Source organism: Solanum tuberosum, unplaced genomic scaffold (genome assembly GCF_000226075.1).
Source record: "Solanum tuberosum cultivar DM 1-3 516 R44 unplaced genomic scaffold, SolTub_3.0 scf00200, whole genome shotgun sequence".
Taxonomy (NCBI): domain Eukaryota; kingdom Viridiplantae; phylum Streptophyta; class Magnoliopsida; order Solanales; family Solanaceae; genus Solanum; species Solanum tuberosum.
The window spans coordinates 808,611-831,608 of record NW_006239124.1 but is presented as its reverse complement, the minus strand read 5'-3'; the positions used below and the strand labels follow the sequence as shown (position 1 = coordinate 831,608).

Here is a 22,998-nt window from a genome sequence, read left to right as displayed (position 1 = left end):
TTTGTCTTCCTTACCAAAACCAAAAACACCACCCACTCTCTCTTTTTCGCCTGTGTCACGCAAGGGTCCTTTTGATCAGTCTCTGTTTTTACAGTTTCAAGAATTCAAAGGTCTTTATTCAGGTGAGTGAGTATTTGTGTGATTCTTTTTGTTGTGATTGTGAAGAATATGTAAATGTGCTTGAGCATTTTGATTAAGAAAATTGTGTATTTTTGACTTTAGTAGATGGATTCAGGGGATGGGTCCTCTGTTCCAAGGAGGAGGACTAGACAACAGTTTTTAAAATATTGTGTCGAGTTTATTGAGAAGAGAAACAAGTTGAATAAAAATGGTAATACTACTCACTCTTCTACTATTTGTTGTGTGGATATTGGAGAGGATGATCATGTGAGTTGTGGGAGGAAAAAAAGAATAAAGGTGGAAGAAAAAAACACATCTTGTGGTGGAGGTGATGCAAGTATGGTGAGAAGTTTGGAAAAAGGAAAAAAGAAGGTGGACAGTGCTAAAAAGAAGTTCAGTCCAGGAACTTGTGAGTCCGTCATGAAAAGGCCTTTCATCCAGGAAATATCTGATTCTGACTCTGATGACGATGACAATGATGTTGAAGATGATTCGGAGAAGGAGGAGAGTGATCCTGATCCTGATCCTGATGTTGTTTTTATTGGGGATGTTGCTGCAGACTCTATTGTAAATAGTGGATCACGTTCAGGATCTTGGTCCAATGTGGGCTCTGTTGGGTTAAGGAGTGGTACGTTGAATGAAGCAGATGATGTTATTTCATCTACCTCGAGCATGTGTAGGACTAGTGAGCGGCGTAAATCAGAGGAGCACATTGATATTGAGAAATCAGATGACTTTGTTGATCCTTTGAAATCACAACAAAAGTTTACTGATACAACAGATTCTTCTGAGTCAGAATCTGAAGCTTCAAGTGATGAGGATAATGATCACCCCGAAGACAAGGATTACCGGGTGCATGAATCATCAACATCAAGTTCTAGTCAATCAGATGATATAAGAAGTGATTGTGATGATGACTATGATGGAGGAAAGGAATCAGAAAAAGATTATCTGACTACTCCTACAAAGAATCAAAACAATGAAGAAGGAAAAGGATTTGATGATATCAGAAGTGGTTCTGGTGATGACTATGATGAAAGTAAAGAATCAGAAGATGATGATGATCTTGATCTGAATTGTCTTGCAGAACAGAACAATGAAAAAGGAAAAGGATCTGATTATATCAGAATGAAATCAGAAGATGATGATTTGAGCTGTTCTACAAATAAAAAATCCAAGGAAGAAGGAAATAAGGAGTCAAATGGGAGGCTAGTACAAAAGCACAGAGGTCGAGCATATCTTCTTCGGCCACACTCACTATCCAAGTCCAAAAAGAAATTGTTAAACCATGGAAGTTGTAGTAGACCGGTTCTTCTTAGTGACGACGAAGGGTCTAAATCCTCGTCCTCTGAAGAGGGTTGTGAGGCTGGTGAGTCGGTGGAAAATGCTGTTGTTCAAAAGGAACAAAAGGATGTTGTTCAAAAGGATAGAAAAATTCGGAAGAAGATTCTTAAAGATTCTGAATTTCTGAGGTTCGTTGTTGATTCTATAATAAATGGCGATGATCATGATAAAATTACTTCTCCTGAAGAGAAGCGACAGGTTCCTGTCAAAGAACCACTTCCTTTAATATTCCGGTTTGAAGACGAGGAGCCTCTCCCCCTGGAGAAACAAGAATGGCAAAAGGAAATTGAAGATCTTTTTGCCGAAATGGACATGTGTACCTTAGAATCATGTATTGGCTTCACAAATTCATCTGTTTTGCCAATGCAGGGATCAAAAGTTAGTGACTGTCAGATGGGGAACCACCAACTTGTTCTTGATGAACAAATTGGACTCATTTGTAAAGTTTGTTCACATGTGCATTTGGAGATGAAGTATATCTTCCCTTCTTTCGTAAGTATACGAGTTTTGTTCCTGTCAAGCACTTACCTTTCCAATTAGGAACACAAAAGTATACGAGTTTTGTTCCTGTCAAGCACTTACCTTTCCAATTAGGAACACAATTTACAAGATCTATTGTTATTACTTTAACAGATTCCATCTTTTATCTTAATGATTGTATGTAGTAGTAGTTTTTGCTCTATTTGTGCATGCCAATTTACAAGATGCTTTTTAGTGGTTAGGATAATTGAGAACGGAAGTGTGCTTGACATAGTGCATGATAAGAATAGGGACAATGCAACTGGTTATATGCCTAAGAAAGTTGTAATAAGTTCTTGGATGTGGAACTTTTGACAGTTTGTTACATCCTAATTTTTCTCTTTCAATTAAAAGGACATGCTAAAGATTTATAGCAGTAAATGGAATTAGTCGTAAATTAGTGTGTGAGGTTTTTTTTTTTTTTGAAACTGGTAATGACTATATATATACTTTTTAAAATTTTTTTTACACCATAACAGTGCAAAAGACTTTACAAAATCCCAACCAAGCTTAGACTACTGCTTCATAAGGATCCTATCATATGAACTAGTGATTCAGCCTCTTCAGAATAGCTTTCTTTACACCAAAAATAAAACAAAAATATGCAATTCATCTTGATTTTCTCCACAAAATTATATTCGTCTTCAAAAGCTCTATAGTTCCTCTCCTTCCAAATGGTCCACCATATGCAAGCAGGGACAAGTTTCCACCAATTTTTCTGACTAACTGCCCCATCATTCTGGTTCCAACATTTCAGCAAATCAACACTTGTTGCTGGCATTGACCATCTGATTCCTACCATGTTCAAGAATAGTTGCCATAATTGTCCAGTAACAGGACAATGAATGAATAGATAACTATTATTTTCCCAGCAGCTCCACACAAAAAGCATCTAGAACACAGTTGGAATCCACTTCTTTGAAGTTTATCCTGTGTGACAAGCATTTCTTGCTATTATTAGCCAAGAAAAGCATACCACCTTAGAAGGAGCCTTCATCTTCCAAATGGATCTCCATGGCTACTAATTAGTTGACTGTCTGTGCCTAATCAGAATGTTATAAGCTGAGTTTACAGCATAAGTTCCTTTACTAGTGGGCTTCCATATAAGTGAATCTTCAGTGTCTTTGAACCCTTGGAATCATTCCAAGGTCTTGAAAAATTCAACAACTCTTTCCAACTCCCCATCATGCAGTAGCCTTCTAAAAGTAATATTCCATCCGTGTACTCCTTTTTGCTGATTCCAGACTAATGTCTGGCATAGTTTCTTATTCCATACAGTTGTATTTATACTTGATACCCCTGGTTACATATTCCTTTTCAACCCTTACATTTGATTTTATAAACTCTGCTCTCCAATTTATCTTTTGTTCACTCTTAAATTCTTTGACTTATGTTATCTGCAGGCTGACAGAACCCGAGGGAGGTATGGAAGAAAGTATTTTGGAGATTCATCATCGCTCTTGGATGCTGGCGGCTTTAGATATTATGATTCTTCTGCAGTTCATGATTCTGCTATTTATATGGAAGGAACTGTGTGGGATTTGGTCCCCATGAATGCCAAAACAACAATGTACCCTCATCAGCGTGAAGGATTTGAGTTTATGTGGAAGAATATTGCTGGAGACATAATCCTTGAAAATCTCAGGGAGCCTCTATCTGGTAGTAGGGGAGGATGCATAATCTCGCATCCACCTGGCACTGGAAAAACCCGTCTGACCATAGTCTTTCTTCAGGCATTTCTGAAGCAGTTCCCAAAGTGTAGGCCTGTGATCATAGCTCCATCCAATTTGCTTCTTATCTGGGAAGCCGAGTTCAAGAAATGGGAGGTGGACATTCCCTTCCACAACTTGAACAGCAAAGATTTCTCTTTCGAGGAAGATGAAGCTACTGTTAGTGTCTTCCACTGTTTATCACGTGCTGGAAAAAGAGATCCACAGCTTATACGCATGGTGAAGCTAAGATCCTGGGCTAAAAGTAAGAGTGTCTTGGGAATTAGCTATGACTTGTTCAGGATTCTGACGGGAGAAGATGGGGATGGTTACGCCAAAGAGATTAGAGAAATACTTCTCAAATTACCTGGTCTTCTGGTCCTTGAAGAAGGGCACACTGCTAGGAATGATCAAAGTCTTATGTGGCAAGCTTTGAACAAGGTTGAAACAGAGAAGCGTATACTTTTGTCTGGAACTCCCTTCCAGAATAATATCAAAGAGTTGTACAACACCCTCTCCGTAGTTAGTCCAAAATTTGCTGCAGATTTGGAGCATAAATGGACGTCTCTTAGCAGTTGCATTGACAAGAATGTCCGTGCCTTGGAAGAGCTTAGGGATATGATTGCACCACTAGTTCATAGATGTGGTGAAAATGTAAAGAAGGAAAGCCTTCCGGGTATAAGGGACACTGTGATACACTTGAAACCCACAGATTTGCAGAAGAGGCTGCTTAAGAGAATTCCTGAGAACCCAGGCTCCTTTTACAACCAAAATGCGGTGTCTCTGATCTCTGTTCACCCTTCATTAGTGGCAAATAGGAGTGAGTTCTCTGACTTAGAAAGCCAGTTAAAAGAAAGAGGATGTCGATTGGATCCAAATGCTGGAGTAAAAATGAAATTTGCTGTTGAACTGATCAGACTTTGTGATGGCTTGAATGAGAGGGTTATAATATTCAGCCAGTTACTTGATCCTCTAAAACTGATTAAGGAGCAACTCAATTCTCTCTTCAACTGGACTATAGGCCGAGAGATTCTCTATATGGATGGTAAACTTGATGTAAAGCAGCGGCAGATATCAATAAACTCTCTGAATGACCCTAAGAGTGATGTAAAAGTGCTTCTTGCATCAATAAAAGCATGTTCAGAAGGGATAAGTCTTGTAGGGGCTTCAAGAGTGGTTTTGCTTGACGTTCTCTGGAATCCCTCAGTAGAACAGCAAGCCATCAGTCGAGCTTACAGGAATGGTCAGACTAGAGTTGTGCATGTTTACTGTCCAGTGACATCAAAATGGGAAGTTGACAAGATCGAACAGCAGACGAGGAAAAAGTATCATTCTGATGTCCTTTTGTCTAGGAATGAAGTGAATATTTGCCAGATGAATCCTTCATATTCTCTGTCAGATGATAACATACTAGAAGCCATGGTTCAGCATGAGCGTCTCCGTCATATATTTGAAAAACTATCTCATGCACCACGTGTGGTGCCTACGACATGCTTCCCTGCACGATGAAGGTATGCTTTCTTCTCGTTTGCTGGTACATGAAGCAACCAGACTTGTTTACTGTATTTTTTTAACTGTTTGTTTTTGAAAAAATGGCTCAAACCTTTTTCTCTTTCTTGTCAGATCACTTGGAGCTTTTTTTTTGGTTGCGAATTGATGAAACCTGTTATGACATAATTTTTGAAGCCATCCTACTGTGAGGTGCGCTTTATGACAGGTATACTATCATACAATCAGTAAGATTTTTTTCTGAAGATGCTAAATGATGTATTCACAAGTACTACTGTAATTATTTCCTTGTTAATGATATTACGGATGAATGATCCCAGGACACCAGAAAACTTCATTAGTAACTAGTGCCTTGCCTTTGTCGATAAGCAAACTAGTTATAATTCGTATTACTATTATTAACTGGAGACACTCTTAACCAAATTATGACTATTATAGTTTCATTTGATACTACTACATTGCAATTGAGTTGTTTATACTGAATACAAACATTACAAAATGCTGCGTTTTAGACATGAAAGAAGTTCTTTTTTGTCTTTTACTTATTCCTTTCCTTCTGGTTTCAGGCTTTTTGATGCAGTTCTACAGTTTTTGTAAAAAGAAAAGAATGCAACAATGTGCAGATTCACACCTGGTTAAGCTGATTCTATAGTTGCAGATACGAGTTTTCATCAACCAGAAGATGTTCTTGTAACTGTATAAACTATGGTTTTGCCTGTCATTTTTTTTTGTTACGGAGCTGTGAAAAGTCTTTTGCTCCTTTATCTGTGAAGCATATCCTTAACACAGTTGTATTTGGCTCAAGCCTCTTGGTATATCTATATATATATGTTTCAAGTTGAAGATAGTAGTAATGAGTCAATTCTGTGATGGAAAATTGGAATTATAGTATAAATAATCTTCACATTATCAAGTAATCATAATGTGTTGTAGCAGGTATCATATCTTATTTTCAGGATAATAAGAAACACCTACAACGAGTAATCGTATAAAAGTTTTTCATTATGGAAGTGAAAGCCCCCTTACATAGAATTGATTTTTTTTTTTGTATCAACATGAAGAATGTGAAGTAGTTACACTTAGAAACAGTTATGTCCATAAACCAAAAAAAGATTGGTAAAAATTATATACAAATCAATCTTGTTAGAAAACAGAAAAAACACGCGCTATATGTTTTTTTCCTCAGCTATATGATGAATTGAAGTGGAATCAAGGTTTTCTGCCCACCACATTCAAGATCACACATAGTATATGCATTTACAATTTACACATTGTTGTGGTTTCCTTCAAACCAAGTGCAAGTACTTGTCAAAGTCAGATAAGTACTGTGCTAATGAAGTAGTATCATGTTCAATATTACTCTGATCTATTCTTGAAATGGGATTTTCATTAGGAACAGGTCTAATGATTGATCGAGGAGATCTTGGCGGAGATGCAAAAAGCATAGAGGTTTCCAGGATTTGACGACTAATGCTTTCTTGATGAAGTAAGAGTCGTTGTGCACGGAGAGCTGTGATGTATAAACCAGCAGCCAAGAAAACTGTCAATAGGCCAAAAACTCCAGCAGCAGAGAATAACCCCTGTCCAAGTACTAAACAACTTTCTCTTGGTATTTCCCAGTGTCTTAGGTGTCCAGACTCAACACTTAGCCCTATTAGTAATAATATCTCCCCAACAGCAAATGAAACCCTGTTTAAGAATGAAACCACAGCATGCATGCATTTATTAGCTACTCTTATAAAGCTTAAGCTATATTCATGTACAACATAATAATACTATAGTCGACTATAGAGGCGGATCGTCCAAAATTTTGGATTTATGGGTTCTACATTCTAAACAAGACAGTTTATACATATTGAATACAAAGTATTTATAAATATTTATTGAGTTATGAATACAAAACCAATTTTTAACCAAATCATGCGCACCCCTATTTGGGCCAAGGCCCAAGAGAGGATGTATGGGGCTACCCTTCAACTTTTTTGTACCCGCGAAAGAAAAGAGTTAATCCCCTTTTAAATTTTACACTTTAAATGATATAAATAACATTTATTTATGTAATACTTTTGAAATCTATTTGGAAATTAGCAAAACTCCTTACTATACGTCTAAATAAATTAGACATGTCATACATTTTCTTGGAAGATTATTTATCAACGATGACAATTACTAAAAAAGAAAATGTACCATATACGTACCACGTAGAAACAAAGAAGAAGCCAGCTTGCCAAACAAGAGTTTTGACAGATGGGGAATGAGGATCCCAATAAAGTACATGAGGAGGAGTTGTTTTGCTCACAACAATCAACAAGTAAGTGTGCTCAATCACCATAGCAATAGCCAAAACAAAAAATGCAGCACTAGCACACAACAAAGGTGTCTTCCCACTACCACTATATGTGCATTCATCTTTACCTCTCATTGTCACCTACAAACCTCAATCACATAAGTCCACGTGTATTCACACTTCTAAACTGTTAGTGAATATAAGTTAAATTTGAACAAAAAAATTTGTACATAAAACAAAATTTTAACAACTATTAGTTCATCTGAAAGATAACTATATGTAACATGTCTAAAAAGTGTGTGATTTTATTAATTTGGAACATTAAGGTAATAGTTTCCCTCTACAACACGTTAAAACATACTAATAATGTAAAAATTCTTTATTAAAACCGTACCTGAGAACGCGTAGCCTCAGCAATGAGGGAGAGAATGAAGCAAAATAGGCCAAGAAGTATTGACAAAACCATAAGAAATGCACCCATTTTGCTACCTAAATTGGTGCTAGGGCGACTTGGTTCAAGATCAGCATGAGTCACAGCCATTGTGCAACAATAGGAAAACAAATTTGAATTGAAGAAAAAATAAATATACAACTTTAATTTCACAATTACCCATAAAGAGAATAAGAGTTTTAGAATTACTTGGAACAAAGGTTGCTTAAAGGCCAAATATTCTTTTGTTCTTGTTCTTTCTATTTAAGTTTTCACACATAAGGTTGTTATTATTCAAAGCTTTTTAAGCTTAATCTAAATACAAAAAAAGTGATACCAATTCTATTCAGCTTAGTTAAAGCTATACCCTAAAAGATTAACCTTTTATTCTTGATCTAAGAAAGGGAAAAAACATATTAGCTAGTGTAAAAAAGCTTTCTTTCAAAACGATTCATTATATTATACAATAAAGGACTTTATTAAGTACTAGTGCAAAATTTTGAATTACTTTTTATCATTTGTCGACCAAGATACATGTATAAAAAAAAAATAGCACGAGGAGGCATCTTATTTTTATTTCTTTACCAACTTTTGCACTCAAGGAATAATTTATCAAGTTCTTTGTCATAATGAATATTAAAATGTTGAATTAAAAAACATTTGAAACTCTTAACCTCTTCTCCACGTTTCTTTTGGTGGACAATATTTGTCTATTGAGAGGATGGTTTGAATTTATATACGTACTACTTATTGAATAAAATGTTAGCATCTTCAAACATCGTGTGAACTTGTAAATAAAGAATATGAAGCCTTAAAAGGCCATCGCCTGATTATAATTTATAGGGCGTATGGAAAATCTTTCGATAAGAGATAGACAGATGGTAGGAAATCCAATTATACGATAGCCGTTCACAGGTCACGTAGCCATTCTTAATTTTCTTTGATTGAATGTTGGCTCTTTAGAAAACATAAAATATTAAATATCCTCATTTATTTTACATCACGTAGCCATTCTTAATTTTCTTTGATTGAAAGTTGGCTCTTTAGAAAACATAAAATATTAAATATCCTTATTTATTTTACATCACGTAACCATTTTTAATTTTCTTTGATTGAACGTTGGCTCTTTAGAAAATGGCGTATGGAAAATCTTTCGATAAGAGATAGACAGATGGTAGGAAATCCAATTATACGATAGCCGTTCATACATCACGTAGCCATTCTTAATTTTCTTTGATTGAACGTTGGCTCTTTAGAAAACATAAAATATTAAATATCCTTATTTATTTTACATCACGTAGCCATTTTTAATTTTCTTTGATTGAACGTTGACTCTTTAGAAAATATAAAATATTAAATATCCTCATTTATTTTACACCGTCCTTAGTGCACTAGCACTTGGAATTGCAGATTCCCTATTAAGATATTCAACATATGACCGATGAAGAACTCCCAAAGGTCGAGATAAATTCAATATTTAGAATTAGTAAATACCTATTGGTTAATTTATCTGTGCGCTCACGTGTATAAATATATATAGAGAGAAATTATATATATATACACGTGAGTGCACATATTGGACTCATCAAATCGATCTATCTTTTCTTTCTCTTTTTAATTTTTGGATAAGAGATTTGACCTTTTAATTAACAATATGAAATTGTGGTTCATGTTATAATGGATGGAGGTGCATATATAGATATGTATATTTGAAAAGTCATGAGTAACTATATAATTCGTGCACGTACAGTTTGCTTAATAAGGTGAAACAGTTTTTCAGATTATTCAACTCCTAAAAAGGGCCTATAGCTTGACACATTATTCTTTCTTTGGCACTTTGCAGAGATGTGGATCTATATATTGCATCATTTTTCATTTTGAGGTATGTTCGATCCACTTCAATAATATTCACCAATAGTTAGATCTACTTCAAGTATATAAGACATTAATCTTATATCCTTGTTACATTTGAAACTTATTTTATTAATGTGATTATGCGTGCACATTTTCCTCATGAATCACAAGATTAGTACTATGAAAACAATAATTTAAAAGAAAATATTTATATCCAATGGAAAATGGTTCCCGATAGTTTTTATACAAATCATATTAAGATTTCAGATGAGATATATGGACCTCATGAGTCCCCATGGATCCCACCTCATAGAGTATTCTGTGGAGGACAGGTGGTGAATAAGAGCTCGTCCAGTTATTCTGTACTTTCTAGGTCAATCAATCAGCAGTCCTTCAAAAATTATTTCTCGAATGTTATAATAAACACTCGTATCGTCCTGGAATGACAAAAGAGTTGTACACCGGTAGAAACATTGGACATTGCATTGCATCATATATGATTATTTTACTTTGCATGCGTTGCTTCTTATTGACTATCGATTGCTACAATCTTAACATTCTTTCTTATGATATAGTTATTATACCTTGCTCCTGGGGCCTATAATGCCTACTGAATACTCATGTTTTTGTGCTAATACTATTCGATGTTGTTGCATCCTTGTTGATGCAGATCCTGGGACTAACGTTCTACGGTGATTCTGACTCGTCCAAGGCCATTTATACTTCAAAACTTTAGCTAGTGAGCCACTCACATTCGGAGCGAAGCCTAGTTTCTACTATCATTTTATTTGTCTAATTTCCAAACAATTGTATATTTGAAACAGTGTTGTGTTCTGAATCAGTAAGTCTTGGTGTAGTTTCATTTGTGCATATTCGTAGTTCTAGAATTATGAAATGTTTGGGTCTTAAAATTATTTGTCTTATTCAGTATTTTAAAAAACTCTGTTGAGACTCGCCTGGAGTGGGGCTCTAGCAAAACTCCCCGAGATTCAAGTGTGGGGCATAGTTCTGTAAGACTTACGCCGTAAGCGCCCGACTCTCACTACAAGAAAATGGTGAATTACTTGGGGATTTTCTAGGGATCAGTATGAAAATTTACAGAAAAATAAGTTTCATGCGGATTTTCATACTAATCCCTAGGAAAATCCCCATGTAATTCACACTTTTCCTGTAGTGTGTACGCCCTAAGCACGCCCAACGCTCGGGGATCGTCTAACAGATCTTCCACAAATTATGTGTTAAAATCTTTAGTTAACATTGTTGACCCTCATAATTCTTGCATAAGTGAATGATACTTAATAATTTTTTAATCTATAGAGATACAAAGATTGAGAGAACTCAAATAACAAGTTGTAGTATCACATCTTTACTATTTGGTAACACTCTGAATGTGATTATATATTACGTAACATTTCTTGTAAAAATACATAGCGAAGTTTTACTTTTCACTTGTCATTGGTCTTCATGATTTTGTCATATGTCTCAAAATTATCATATTTTATTTACCTATTTGAAAGTAATTTTTATTTTTATTCATAATGGAATGATATTTTTATTATAATACTAGTAAGTATATTAATTATTTTCTTTTATGGGGTAAATTGTATAGTATGATAAAAAAAATATTTTTAGGAATAATGTTTCTTTTATTAATAGAAAGTTAAGATATTAGATTATTTATATTTGTATAGTCATGTTAGAAGTTTTATTTTCTATAATATTCCTGGTTCCGACTCCTCTTCATTTTTCCCAAGTTCTTGCTTGGATGTGAGGCACATGAAATAGGTAAAAATTAATGACTAAAATTTGATTGATTATAATAAGATTTTAATTATAATTTAGATAATTAATATTTCATAAAAATAGTAATGCCGCAATCATACCTGGAGTATATATTATCTTTTCCATAAATATATTATTAAAAAAAATCTCTTTTTTCTAATTTTTTTCCTGCTATTATCATCTGTTTTTGTCCTAAATATGTTAAATATTTTCTATTTTTATATTTTTTTTCCCTGCGAGTATTTTAGCTATTAATTATGTGATAACCAATTTTGAAGAGAAAGATCAAAATTGCAATCTAACACTAACCCAATTAAAAAAAAACAGAACGTAAATACTCGTAGAGAAAAAAAGAAAAGAAAAAAAGAGATTTTTTTTATAATATATTTATGGACAAGATAATATATATTCCAGGTATGATTGTGACATTACTATTTTTATGAAATTTTAATTATCTAAATTATAATTAGAATCTTATTTTAATCAATAAAATGTTAGCCATTAATTCTTACGTATGCCATGTGTCTCACATCCAAGCATGAACTTGGGGAAAATGGAGAAGAGCCGGATCCGAGTTTCCTTAATCATGTTTGTAATTACGGAAAAGGTAGAAGTACCTCCCTAGACTATGACCCAAATCTCAGAGACACACCTTAACTAAACTAAGGTCCTATTACCCTCCTGAACTCATTTTTTTTTGTAATTTTGTACACCTTTTTGGCTTACGTGGCATCCAAATATCTTCCACGCGCCTCAACTGTGTGGAGTCACGGAGTGTGCCACATAAACCAAAAGGTGTACAAAATTACAAAAAAATGAGTTTAGGGGGGTAATAGGACCTTAGTTTAGTTAAGGTGTGTCTTTGGGGTTTCGGTCATAATCTAGGGGGGTACTTGTGTCTTCTCCCTTGTAATTATTTCAAAGTATTGATGCATTTTTTTTTTTATAATTTTGTGTTATTATATTATTATACTATATTTTAAATTAAAAATTTAAAGATCCATAGGGCTAACGCCCCACGTCTCAAGGCCTATGCCTCGCCCAATACTAAGTAAAACGCCCCGTCCTCACGCTCCCACCTTTTAAAACACTGGTCTTATTATTTATTTTTTGTGTAATTATTTATAATGTTTCTATGTTCTCACATAATAATTTAGAATATAAGGTATGAAATAGATCAATTTTCCCCTACCTTGTGATGGTGATTGAAAATTTGTCTATTTTGATTTCCAAACACTTGTATATTTGAAACAATGTTGTGTTCTGAGTCAATAAGTCTTGGTGTAGTTTCATTTGTGCATATTCGTATTTCTAGATTTATGAAACGTTTGGGTTTTAAAATTATTTATCTTATTATTTATTTTTTGATATGGTGACATTGAGATTTGATCTTGGGACGTTTACCTGCTCCGATACCATGTTGAAGTGTATGACCATCACATCTAAAGATATAAGTTGTTAGAGAGAGCACACTTTTTAGTGAATTATATTCTCACCAATTGATAGATGATAAAAGAGAAAATGGTCTAAAGCCCCCCCAACCTATACCCGAAATTTCAACTACACACTCCAACTTCACGGGTGTCCTATTACCCCCTTGAACTTTATATTTCTCTATTTACTACACATTTAAGTGTTGCCCTATCCGCATAAATCAAAGATATTGTCCGACGTGATTGCACGCGCTGGGTCCCCTACCCACTTCAACTCCCAACTCTTGTTTTTTCTTCATTCCCTCCAAAAGACGTAAAAACACAAAAATCATCTCCTTTCTGCGTATTTTCACGGGTTTCATTTTCATCTCCTTCTCCATTTGCATATGCGTTTTTGGTGATGATCGAAGGCTTTTTCTGCGTATTTTCAACTTGATTTCGTAGTTTATCAACTAATTTAGTAAAATGTTAGTTCTTTATCCCTTATTTCAAGTTTGTGCTTTATCAACTGATTTAGGGTTTCTGTTGATTCGTGAAATTAAGAGCAACATTGTGTGAAATATTATGTGTGGCTTACGATTATAGTGTTATGTATTCATTTACATCATATTAGACCACAAATTTCATGAAATTAGGTTTTTCCCTTTCTCGTCTAAGTCGCCTAATTTTGTATTTATGTTCGTCTTAGTATTATGTTCATGGAGTGTTGCATTTATGTTCGTATTAGTATTATGTTCATAGAGAAGCTAATGCTACTATGTTGTATTATGTTCGTCTTAGTATTATGTTCATAATGCTACAATGATACTATGTTTATAAGTACTATTTTGTTTTTTTTATTGCCTTCAGGTAAGAGATGTATGTGTTTACTTTGATTACTCTAAGGTGGTTCTATGGTGGGGTGTTAGATTTAAGTACAGGGGAACCAATATATAATGGTGAAAAAATTACATAATTTTTGGATGTTGATGTAGCTAAAATGTCATATTTTGAGTTGAGAGACTATATTAGAGAATTGGGATATAGTACAACCTGCACCTTTAGTGTTAAAGCTCCTAACAGTGGCATTTTGATAGATGTTGATAATGATAAGGATATTTTAGACATGATGTGTCCTTGGAAGATGTGGATGTAGTGGAGGTATTTGTTAAGCATTGGTTGATGAGCCAATTATGGCCCCCATGTTAATAGAAAATGGTAGTCATGTGGATATAGGAGAATCTGATTCAACTTTTAATACAAGGCCTAGTGAGAGTGAAAACTTAAACTTTGGGGTAGGTGAAGACTATTTAAACAGTGAGGACCCTTTTGCTACTTTTTCAACCTCACCTCCTTTCACTACCAACCTCTTTTCAAAACTGCAGATGGTGCTACTGCAGATATTGTAGGAGATGATGATATAGATGTTGGTCTTGCTGGACCTGATTTCTCAAAAGAAGTAGAGGGTTCTGATTATTCAATTGAGGATAATGTTGAGTCTGAAGCTGAATTAGTTGGAGATGATGATGAGGAAGAGTATGATAGTGATGTACATGAGGAGGTTAGGGAGTTGAGGGGTGAAAAAAGAACTTTTCAAAGGAGGAAAAGAAGGGAAAGAGTACCAGCTGACAATGAAGAGGTACCAGTAGGTGAAGCTGGACCAGATCTAGGTTTTGATGAAACTGAAACAGGTAAAGTAAGTCATGAAGGAAGGCTAGGAGGTGATGAGCCTTACTTTGCAAGTTCTGATGAGGATAGTTTTCAGTTAGATGAAGATGAGTGTTGTGATGATGATGACCATGAATCTGGTAAAGCAAGAAGGGTAAAGTTGTCTAGAAAGAGTAGGAGAACAACTCAAAAAATCATTCATGATCCTACTGCAAAGAAAGTTGTGTGGCAGTTGGACATGGTGTTTAAGGATGTGAAAGAATTTAGACAAGCAATAACTAAATATGTAGTTAGAAGGAGGGTTCAAGTGGAGAAGTGGGTGAATGAGCCAAAGAAAGTTAAAGTTAGATGCAAAGATGGTTGTCCGTGGCTTTTGTATGGATATCTTGACAAGACAACAAATAATTTTATGATAAAAAATTACAATCCAAAGCATACTTGCAACTAGACAATTAGAAATTACTTATGCAATGCAAAGTTTTTATCTGAAGCCTTCAGAGAAAGAATAACTGAGCAACCAAACATAAGAGACTTCAAGTTGCAGGAGATGATTAGAAAAAAGTTTAAACTTTATGTTGTCAAGACCACTGTGAGAAGACCAAGAGCTAAAATGTTGAAAGATATAATGGTTGACCATGTTGTGAAATTTGGAAGAATACTTGACTACAAGGATGAAGTGTTGAGGACCAATCTAGGGACCAATTGTGTTGTAAAAGTTGGTGAACCTGATGCAGAAGATAAAACAATATTTCAGAGTTTTTACATCTGTTTTGATGCTTTAAGGAAGACATAGATACATTGTAGGAAGTGCATAGGCTTAGATGGTTGTTTCCTTAAAGGTGTTTGTAAAGGCCAACTGTTAGTTGCTGTGGCCAATGATGGTAACAATCAGATACTGCCACTTGCTTGGGAAGTAGTTGAAAAGGAGAATAAAAACTCATGGACCATGTTTGTCAATTGCATAAGGGATGATCTGGGAATTGGAGATGGTGAAGGTCTCACCTTGATTACAGATATGCAGAAGGTATGTGAACTTATTTTGTAATTTTCAATTTATGTATGTAATTTTGACCTAATTATCATCTATTGCAGGGAATGTATGCAGGAATTACAGATGTATTACCTAAGTGTGAACAAATAATGTGTGCTAGGCACATATTAGCTAACTTGCTAAGGATTGGAGGGGTCTTCAAAGAAGACAACAATTTTGGAAGGTAGCTTAAGGAAAAATATAGAGAATATGAAGTTGTTAGGTACAGATAAAATGATGGATGACTTAATGTACTACAACATTAATTATTGGTGCAAAGTTTACTTCAATAATGAAGTGAAGTGTGGCTCTGTAGAAAACAACATGTCTGAGTGTTTTAATGTATCGATCTTGGCTGCTAGACACAAGACCATCATTACTATGCTTGAAGAAATAAGAGTGAAGATGATGACAAGAATAACCAATTTAAGGGAGTTCCCAAGTACTTGGAAGTGTAATTTCTCTCCAATGGCTCTGAAGGTTTTAGAGGAGAACATTAGTAGGTCTATGGACTGTACCATTGGGTTTAATGGAGTTGATGAATTTGAAGTGAAAAAAGGGCTTCGTCAACATAAAGTGGATATTGCTAGGAGAACTTGTAGTTGTAGGGTGTGGCAGTTAAGGGACATACCATGTCCACATACTGTGGATGCATTATACTTTAAGAAGTTTTCTCTTTATGACTATATAGACAACTGCTACAGTAAGGAAACTTACTTGAGGACTTATGCCAATGTTATTGAACCACTCACAAACATGGAGATGTTGCCAGTTTCTACAAACCCTACCATTGAGCCACCAGAAATCACAAACATGTCTGGTAGGCCACCTAAGTCTAGAAGGAAAGAAGCTAAAGAAACTAAGAAATCTGGGAAGCTTTCTAGGACTGGACTTGCAATGACCTGTAGTATATGCCATGTTAGAAGCCATAACAAGAGAGGGTGTTTTCAAAGAGAAGGTGTTGAGTCATCAACAAGACATAGTGCACCATCACCTACTGCATCAGTAAGGGAAGAACCAACAGGTTCAGGCTGGAGAAGAGGCAAACCAAAGGTAATATTTGAACTTGTTTTACTTTTTCTTAATTTATGACTTACCTTTTCTCTTATATGTATAGAAAACTCCATCAGCACCATCAGAAGGTGAGCCTCCACTAAAAAGAGGAAGACGAAGACAAAAAAATACATCATCAGTAGCACCTAGTGCATCTCCCATACCTACTGCACTTACTGATTTTCTTGCATCCTCTTCTGCTCCTCCTACTTATCATGCATCATCTTCAGTAGCTGGTACTACTAAAAGAGGAAGAGGTAGGGGCAGGGGAAACACATCTCTAGAGAAAAGACTAAGAGTCATGGGAATGAGTGTGTTCCAAGCTACAAATGGCTTCAAAGTCATGAATGTGAGTCTTTTCTATATCTTAATTAACTATTTTGTTTGTTTAAACAACTTAAATATTGAATTATAATTCTAATTTTACTATAGCCTGGCATGCCAAGTAGTAAGATCTACTCTACTGGACAAGCAAAAGTGACAAGATCATCTGATGTAACTGGTGACATTGGTTATACAACAAGTAATACAAGTAAGCTAAAATGGAATGGTAAAGCAACAATCTCAACAAGCAAACTTCATGAGCTTAGAGAGAAGCAAAGAAAGAAGACAATGGGAAGTAGTTCAAACAATCCAAGTCAAAATGACACTTCTTCACAATCAAAGATGCCATGGAAATTGTAGTGATGCTGATGTATTTAAGCACTTTTAAGTTAGTCGAGACATGAAAACTATTGCATTAAGGGCCTACTATTTTGGGTTTTGTTTGTTGGTAAATTTTGCCTTCTGTGAGGCCTTTTGAATATGACTTTATGTTGATAAATTCTGCCTTATGTGAGGCCTTATGAATATAACTTTATTTTGGTAAATTCTGCCTTATGTGAAGCCTTATCAATGAATGGTGATGTAGTGTTATGAAATGTTGTGTTGTCTATCGAATTGTATTGGCTATTCAGGTGTGTTTACATATGGTGCTGTGTTGGTTCAATTGACTATAGAAATAATGTTGTGTTGGTTTTGTGTTTTACAAATGGTGTTGTGTTGTCTATGTTGAAGTATGAATGAATGACTAGGTTGTTGGTTGTTCAGTTTACAGATGAAGTGCTGCATATTAATACAAGCTTCAATTGACATCATAGATACAAAATTTATCACATAAATTGACAATTCTGATTAAACATAACAACAATACAAATCAAAGAGAAATCCAAATCAAATACTACCCTTGAATAGATTGGTTGCTGATGAACATAGCAACAACACAAATCAAAATACACAAAAGTATCTTCCTATTGAACCTACACCATTTCCACCTTCTATTGAGTCTCCTCTCCAATAACAAATCAGAGTTACTCGTCAATATGAACCTGTCTAATCCGTAATTTTTGCTCCAACTCATTGATTTTGTTCACCAATCTTGGAAGAATAAAACTTGATCTTGGATCCACTTCTTCTTTATCCCTCCATCGAAAAAATTCAATTTTTAGACTGAAAATAATCTAAAAATAGTACATTAGTGTCGTTCAATATAAAGTGAAGCAAGAATACAAGAAAAAACACATACACCATAGCATGGGCAAGACCACAATCTTCTTTCGGATTTAATTTCGACCAAGAAGTTTGCAAATTCAGCAAAATTTCATGTTTGCATCTCATTACGGCGTTGAGTATTGGGTCTGATTCATCCATACAAAGCTTATGCAAGTATTTGCCATTTTTGATGAATTTCGAGAAATTTCAAAATTCAAATTAGAGACCTAAATAAGAAATTAGAGCAGATTACAAACCCTATATTCAAGATTTGAAGTAGAAATGAACATAAACAACTAAACCCTACCTATTTTTGAGAGAAAATCGTGAAATTTTTATAAAAGGAACAAGGGTTAATGGCGGGAAAGAAGAAACAATGGTTTATTTAATGGTGGGGAAGATGACCGTTGGAGAAAGAGAAATTTTTCGTCAAAATTTAAGGTGTTCTCACCTTCTAATGCGCCTAGAGGGGGTGTTCTCACCTCTTATGATGACAGGTCAACACTTAAGTGTGCCTTCCCTGCTGAAATAATGAACATCACTGATTGCATCAAACGATACATGTTAGCAAGACCACCATTAGTAGTTGAAAACACACCTTGAATTGTCATTCCTAATAGTACGTGCATTGCCAAAGGCCTCCAGCAATGGGTTAGACTAGACCAAAAATGAAAAAGGATTAAGAATTAGCAACATAAACTTTTTGAACTGTAAAATAATCAACCAAATTCAATCATCAATGGAACTTGCAAAAAAAAAAAAAAAAAAATGGGGGGGGGGGGGGGGGGGGGAGGAGGGGAATAGGCTATCCGTAAAGTTGGAGTGTGTAATTGGAATTTCGAATATAGGTTGGGGGGGCTTTAGACTATTTTCCCATGATAAAATGATTGAAATATAATTTCATACCATGTTGACCCACAAATTAACACTTCGGGGTAATTTTGTTCGAAACAAGCTAAGGATATCTTGAGATTATAAATGCTGAAATAATAATTTCACATCCTATAGGACCAATATTTTTCTATAAAATTTAGATCCTTTGAAGTGATACCAATAATCAAATACATAGGATAAATGTGCATAAGCAGTAAAATTTTATTGATAAATTCATAAAATATTAAATTAATTTATAAAATCATGATATATTAACCAAGTTAAATTATTTGTTAATAAAGTTGGATTAATATTTAAGTTAAAGTCTAAATTATATTTATGCCAGTCTATTAAAGTTGACAAGATAGACCCACTCATGCTCTTTAAATCCAAGGTCCTCTAAATTTGCTTGAGGACTAAAATACCCCAAAACCCTAATTCACAACTATATAAAAGGTTCTTCACAAGGCCAAAATAAAGGAAAGGAAAAGAAGAAAAACACATAGAAAAGCTTTGCTCTTCAGTGATGATCTACAAGTCTTTTGCATACAAAATATTCTCTGTCTTCAAGTTGTAAGCCGCAAGTTTTCATAACTCCGCAATTGTGATCATTAAAACTTGACTCCGTATTCATCGTGAAGTTTCAACTAGTATTTCATCGATAGAAACAAAGTAAAGCTCTTGGGTTGATGACCGTGAGGAGAAGAATTAAAAAACTCGTACAAATCATTCAAATATAAATATCATTGTTTGTTTGCTATCTCCCTTTCTTCATTTCTATATTCCAGGAATGAAACTTAATCACTTACAATGTGACCTCAAAATTTAGGAACGACCCAACTAGCTACAACAAAAGAACATAGACCTCTATATAGACTATAGTGTGCATTATTATTGTGCAAAATAAATTACATGGGTCATGGTTGTGACAGTGATAAGAAAGCCATGTGTAGGTGGACCATCTCTTTGATTCTAAAATCTTGTGATGTTACCCTTTGGAGCTCCTATTATGCATGCATACATGTCTAAGGATGAGCATAGCATGATGCCAATTATGAAAACATAGCTTCCTTTGCCTACACTCCAAACAGAGCAATATTATAGTATATTAAATCAATTAATCAAAATTTCAAATCCCACATTTATGTTATAGTAGTTAATCAATCAATTATCAATCAGCCATATATGCCAAGCTAAGTGGTTTAATTTGGTTAGCCAAAATGAATCATCTATGTCCATTTTGTTTTATTAGTTTAGACCCTTGTGCTTGTTTTGATCATTCAATGTGATAGTCATGTGTCCTAGGTTGCAGTAGTTGACAAATTGAATATTCAAAGAATTTATGGTGATGTGCCTAGTATTCTAAGTTAACAAAACAATTAACCTTTCTTGTTTTTCTTAAGGAGTCGTATGATAAATGAGTTAGGTCGATATTAAATATTGTATAAGTAATATCATGTGATAGTTTGTTAGGAACTTATCAGGTAAGTTATTTATGTATAAAATTGGTGTAATGCTTGATTTACAATTTAAAAACTCGCATAACCAATATGTATTAGTTATGCGAGAATCTATGTATTATTAGAAGGTGGAACAACTAATACACATGAATCTAAACCCAATCTTGACATAAATCAATACATATATATTCCCTCACGACTAATACTTGTATTATTAATACCAGCACAACTCTAACCAACTATTAAACGATTCCTAATATTTACATGAAATTCTTGTACTTTACTAACTGTCAGAAGGATGGTAAGTAGATTGTTCGATAGCTTATGGACTCCTCTTAAATGTTTGGACCACTTCTTATCCCTCTTCTGCGTAGCAGACCGCAAGGGCCACCAATCTTTTGATGCAGCCCAGGGACCCTGAATTTTGTACCAAAATCCTTTGTGCACTAAGTTAAAATCTCTATAAATTCCCCATAATAATTAAGCAATTCTATCACCAAGGAAGTTGAGTAATTAGTTGTTGAGACCCCTCACATTTACTCGAGATGTATATAGCATGTTTAGTCTCATGATAAATAGGGGCAGGGCGGGGCGGGACAGGTTGAGCTTAATCAGCAAAATTTTTAATCCGCTCCGCCTCACCCTGCATAACGACTTTTTTCATTTTCAACCCGTCCGCTCTGCTCCGCATAGACTTGCCCCGCACGAACCCGCCCTGCATAATTTTCTCAATATTTTCTTATTCTAGTTAAGTTTGATACTAAAAATAAAATTCATAAAAAAATTCTATTGTTTCATTAAGTTGTATTAATTTAATAGGATAGTGACTTAAAATTTTATTTTTTAGAGGTCAATTGGAAACATGTAAGAAATTATATTATTTTTTATTGAACCATTTTCATTACTATCTTGAATATTTTAGTAGCTTTAAAGAAATTATCTTTACTAAATAATGCTCTATCACTCTTTAGCATTTAAAAATTAAAATTAAGTTTAAACACACATAAACAACATATACCCGCAACTCGTCCTGCATTAGTTTTTAAAAAACCCACTTCAACCCCCTTGCATCCCACGCCCTGCACAATCTTAAACCTGCCCCTCCCCGCATAGCCTTAAACCTGCACCACCACTCATCTGCCTTGCCTGATTGCCATCCCTAGCTGCAAGATGTATTGCTTTGTAGAATCTTTTCAATTACAATACTTTAAAATTCAATAACAACGAATCTGTTTCATACTTTCAATAATAAGGAACTTCACAGGTCGTCTAGATAATATTTTCAATAACAAGGAGTCTGTTTCAATCACAATACTTTAAAATTGTTATAAAATATATTTGTTAAAAAACATCCAGCCATATTAGTTTTTATAGTACTATCGAACTGATGATCTTTATTCTTCAATGTTATCTAGTCTATAAATGAGATTCAATAAATTCATACTACAACAAAGTGTACACTTCTAATAACGTTTTTTCTTTAGTTTGCAAGAACTTAATTATTTGTCCAGTTACTAAAAATATGCGTCCCAAATTATGTTGTCTTTTTCTTACTCCCTCTGTCCCAGTTATTTATATATATATATATATTATATTATTTTATTACCTTAAATTAAAAGCACCAACTCCTAACTTAATGGTAAATTACTAAATAACACCTATTCCATCCTACACCACCCGCACTATATACACCTATTCGCATAAGCCGCCACTTCCCCCTGTTGAACTTTTAACATGGCCGTTCGTACGCTATACACTACCATTCCGAAACGCCACCACTTCCAAACCCTTAACATTGAAAAAACACGTCCGCCGTGAATTATCAAACAATCACAACTCATCGCTTCCCACAGTATATAACTCGGGAACTCAATTGCTTTTATAACATGTAAAAAGTTAAAATTAAGTTTGAACCCACATGAAATCACATAAACCCGCAACACGCCCCGCTCCACATTAATTTTAAAAAACCCCATTCAACCCACCCCGCATCCCACCCGCTCCGCACAACCTTAAACCCATCCCACCCACATAGCCTTAAACTCACCCCGCCCCGCATATCATTGCCATCCCTATATATAATAATGGAATAATGTAATACATTTGAAAAACAAACCAAGCTTTGAAGCAATCTGTTTCCAAGTGCATATATAGTAACAACATGAAGAAGAACATTTTCTTATTATTGATTCTTCTCTTTCTAATTCAATTTTCTAAATCACTTTCTTCCTCTAATGAGACTGACCAACAAGCTCTACTAGCTTTCCAAAATCTTGTTACAACTCCCACTCATTTTTTGGCCAATAATTGGACCAAAAATACTTCTTTTTGCACTTGTTTTGGTGTCACTTGCAGTCCAAAAAGGCAAAGGGTTGTAGCCTTGACTCTTCCTAATTTGCAACTTCAAGGCACAATTTC

The 22,998-nt window shown here is 34.7% G+C and overlaps 2 protein-coding genes across 2 annotated transcripts; one reads left to right on the top strand and one right to left on the bottom strand.

Moving 5' to 3' along the window:
* The first annotated feature begins 225 nt into the window (after nucleotides 1-225).
* LOC107062111 (SNF2 domain-containing protein CLASSY 4-like) lies at nucleotides 226-5,201 on the top strand. The gene is made up of 2 exons (XM_015312346.1): nucleotides 226-1,956; nucleotides 3,387-5,201. The coding sequence occupies exons 1-2, from the start codon at nucleotides 226-228 to the stop codon at nucleotides 5,199-5,201; spliced, it is 3,546 nt and encodes a 1,181-aa protein (XP_015167832.1).
* Nucleotides 5,202-6,227: 1,026 nt separating this feature from the next.
* Nucleotides 6,228-8,058, bottom strand: LOC102606451 (uncharacterized). The gene is made up of 3 exons (XM_006355340.2): nucleotides 7,883-8,058; nucleotides 7,400-7,629; nucleotides 6,228-6,890 (listed from the first exon to the last, which is right to left on the bottom strand). The coding sequence occupies exons 1-3, from the start codon at nucleotides 8,027-8,029 to the stop codon at nucleotides 6,488-6,490; spliced, it is 780 nt and encodes a 259-aa protein (XP_006355402.1). The 5' UTR covers nucleotides 8,030-8,058; the 3' UTR covers nucleotides 6,228-6,487.
* Nucleotides 8,059-22,998: the final 14,940 nt, after the last annotated feature.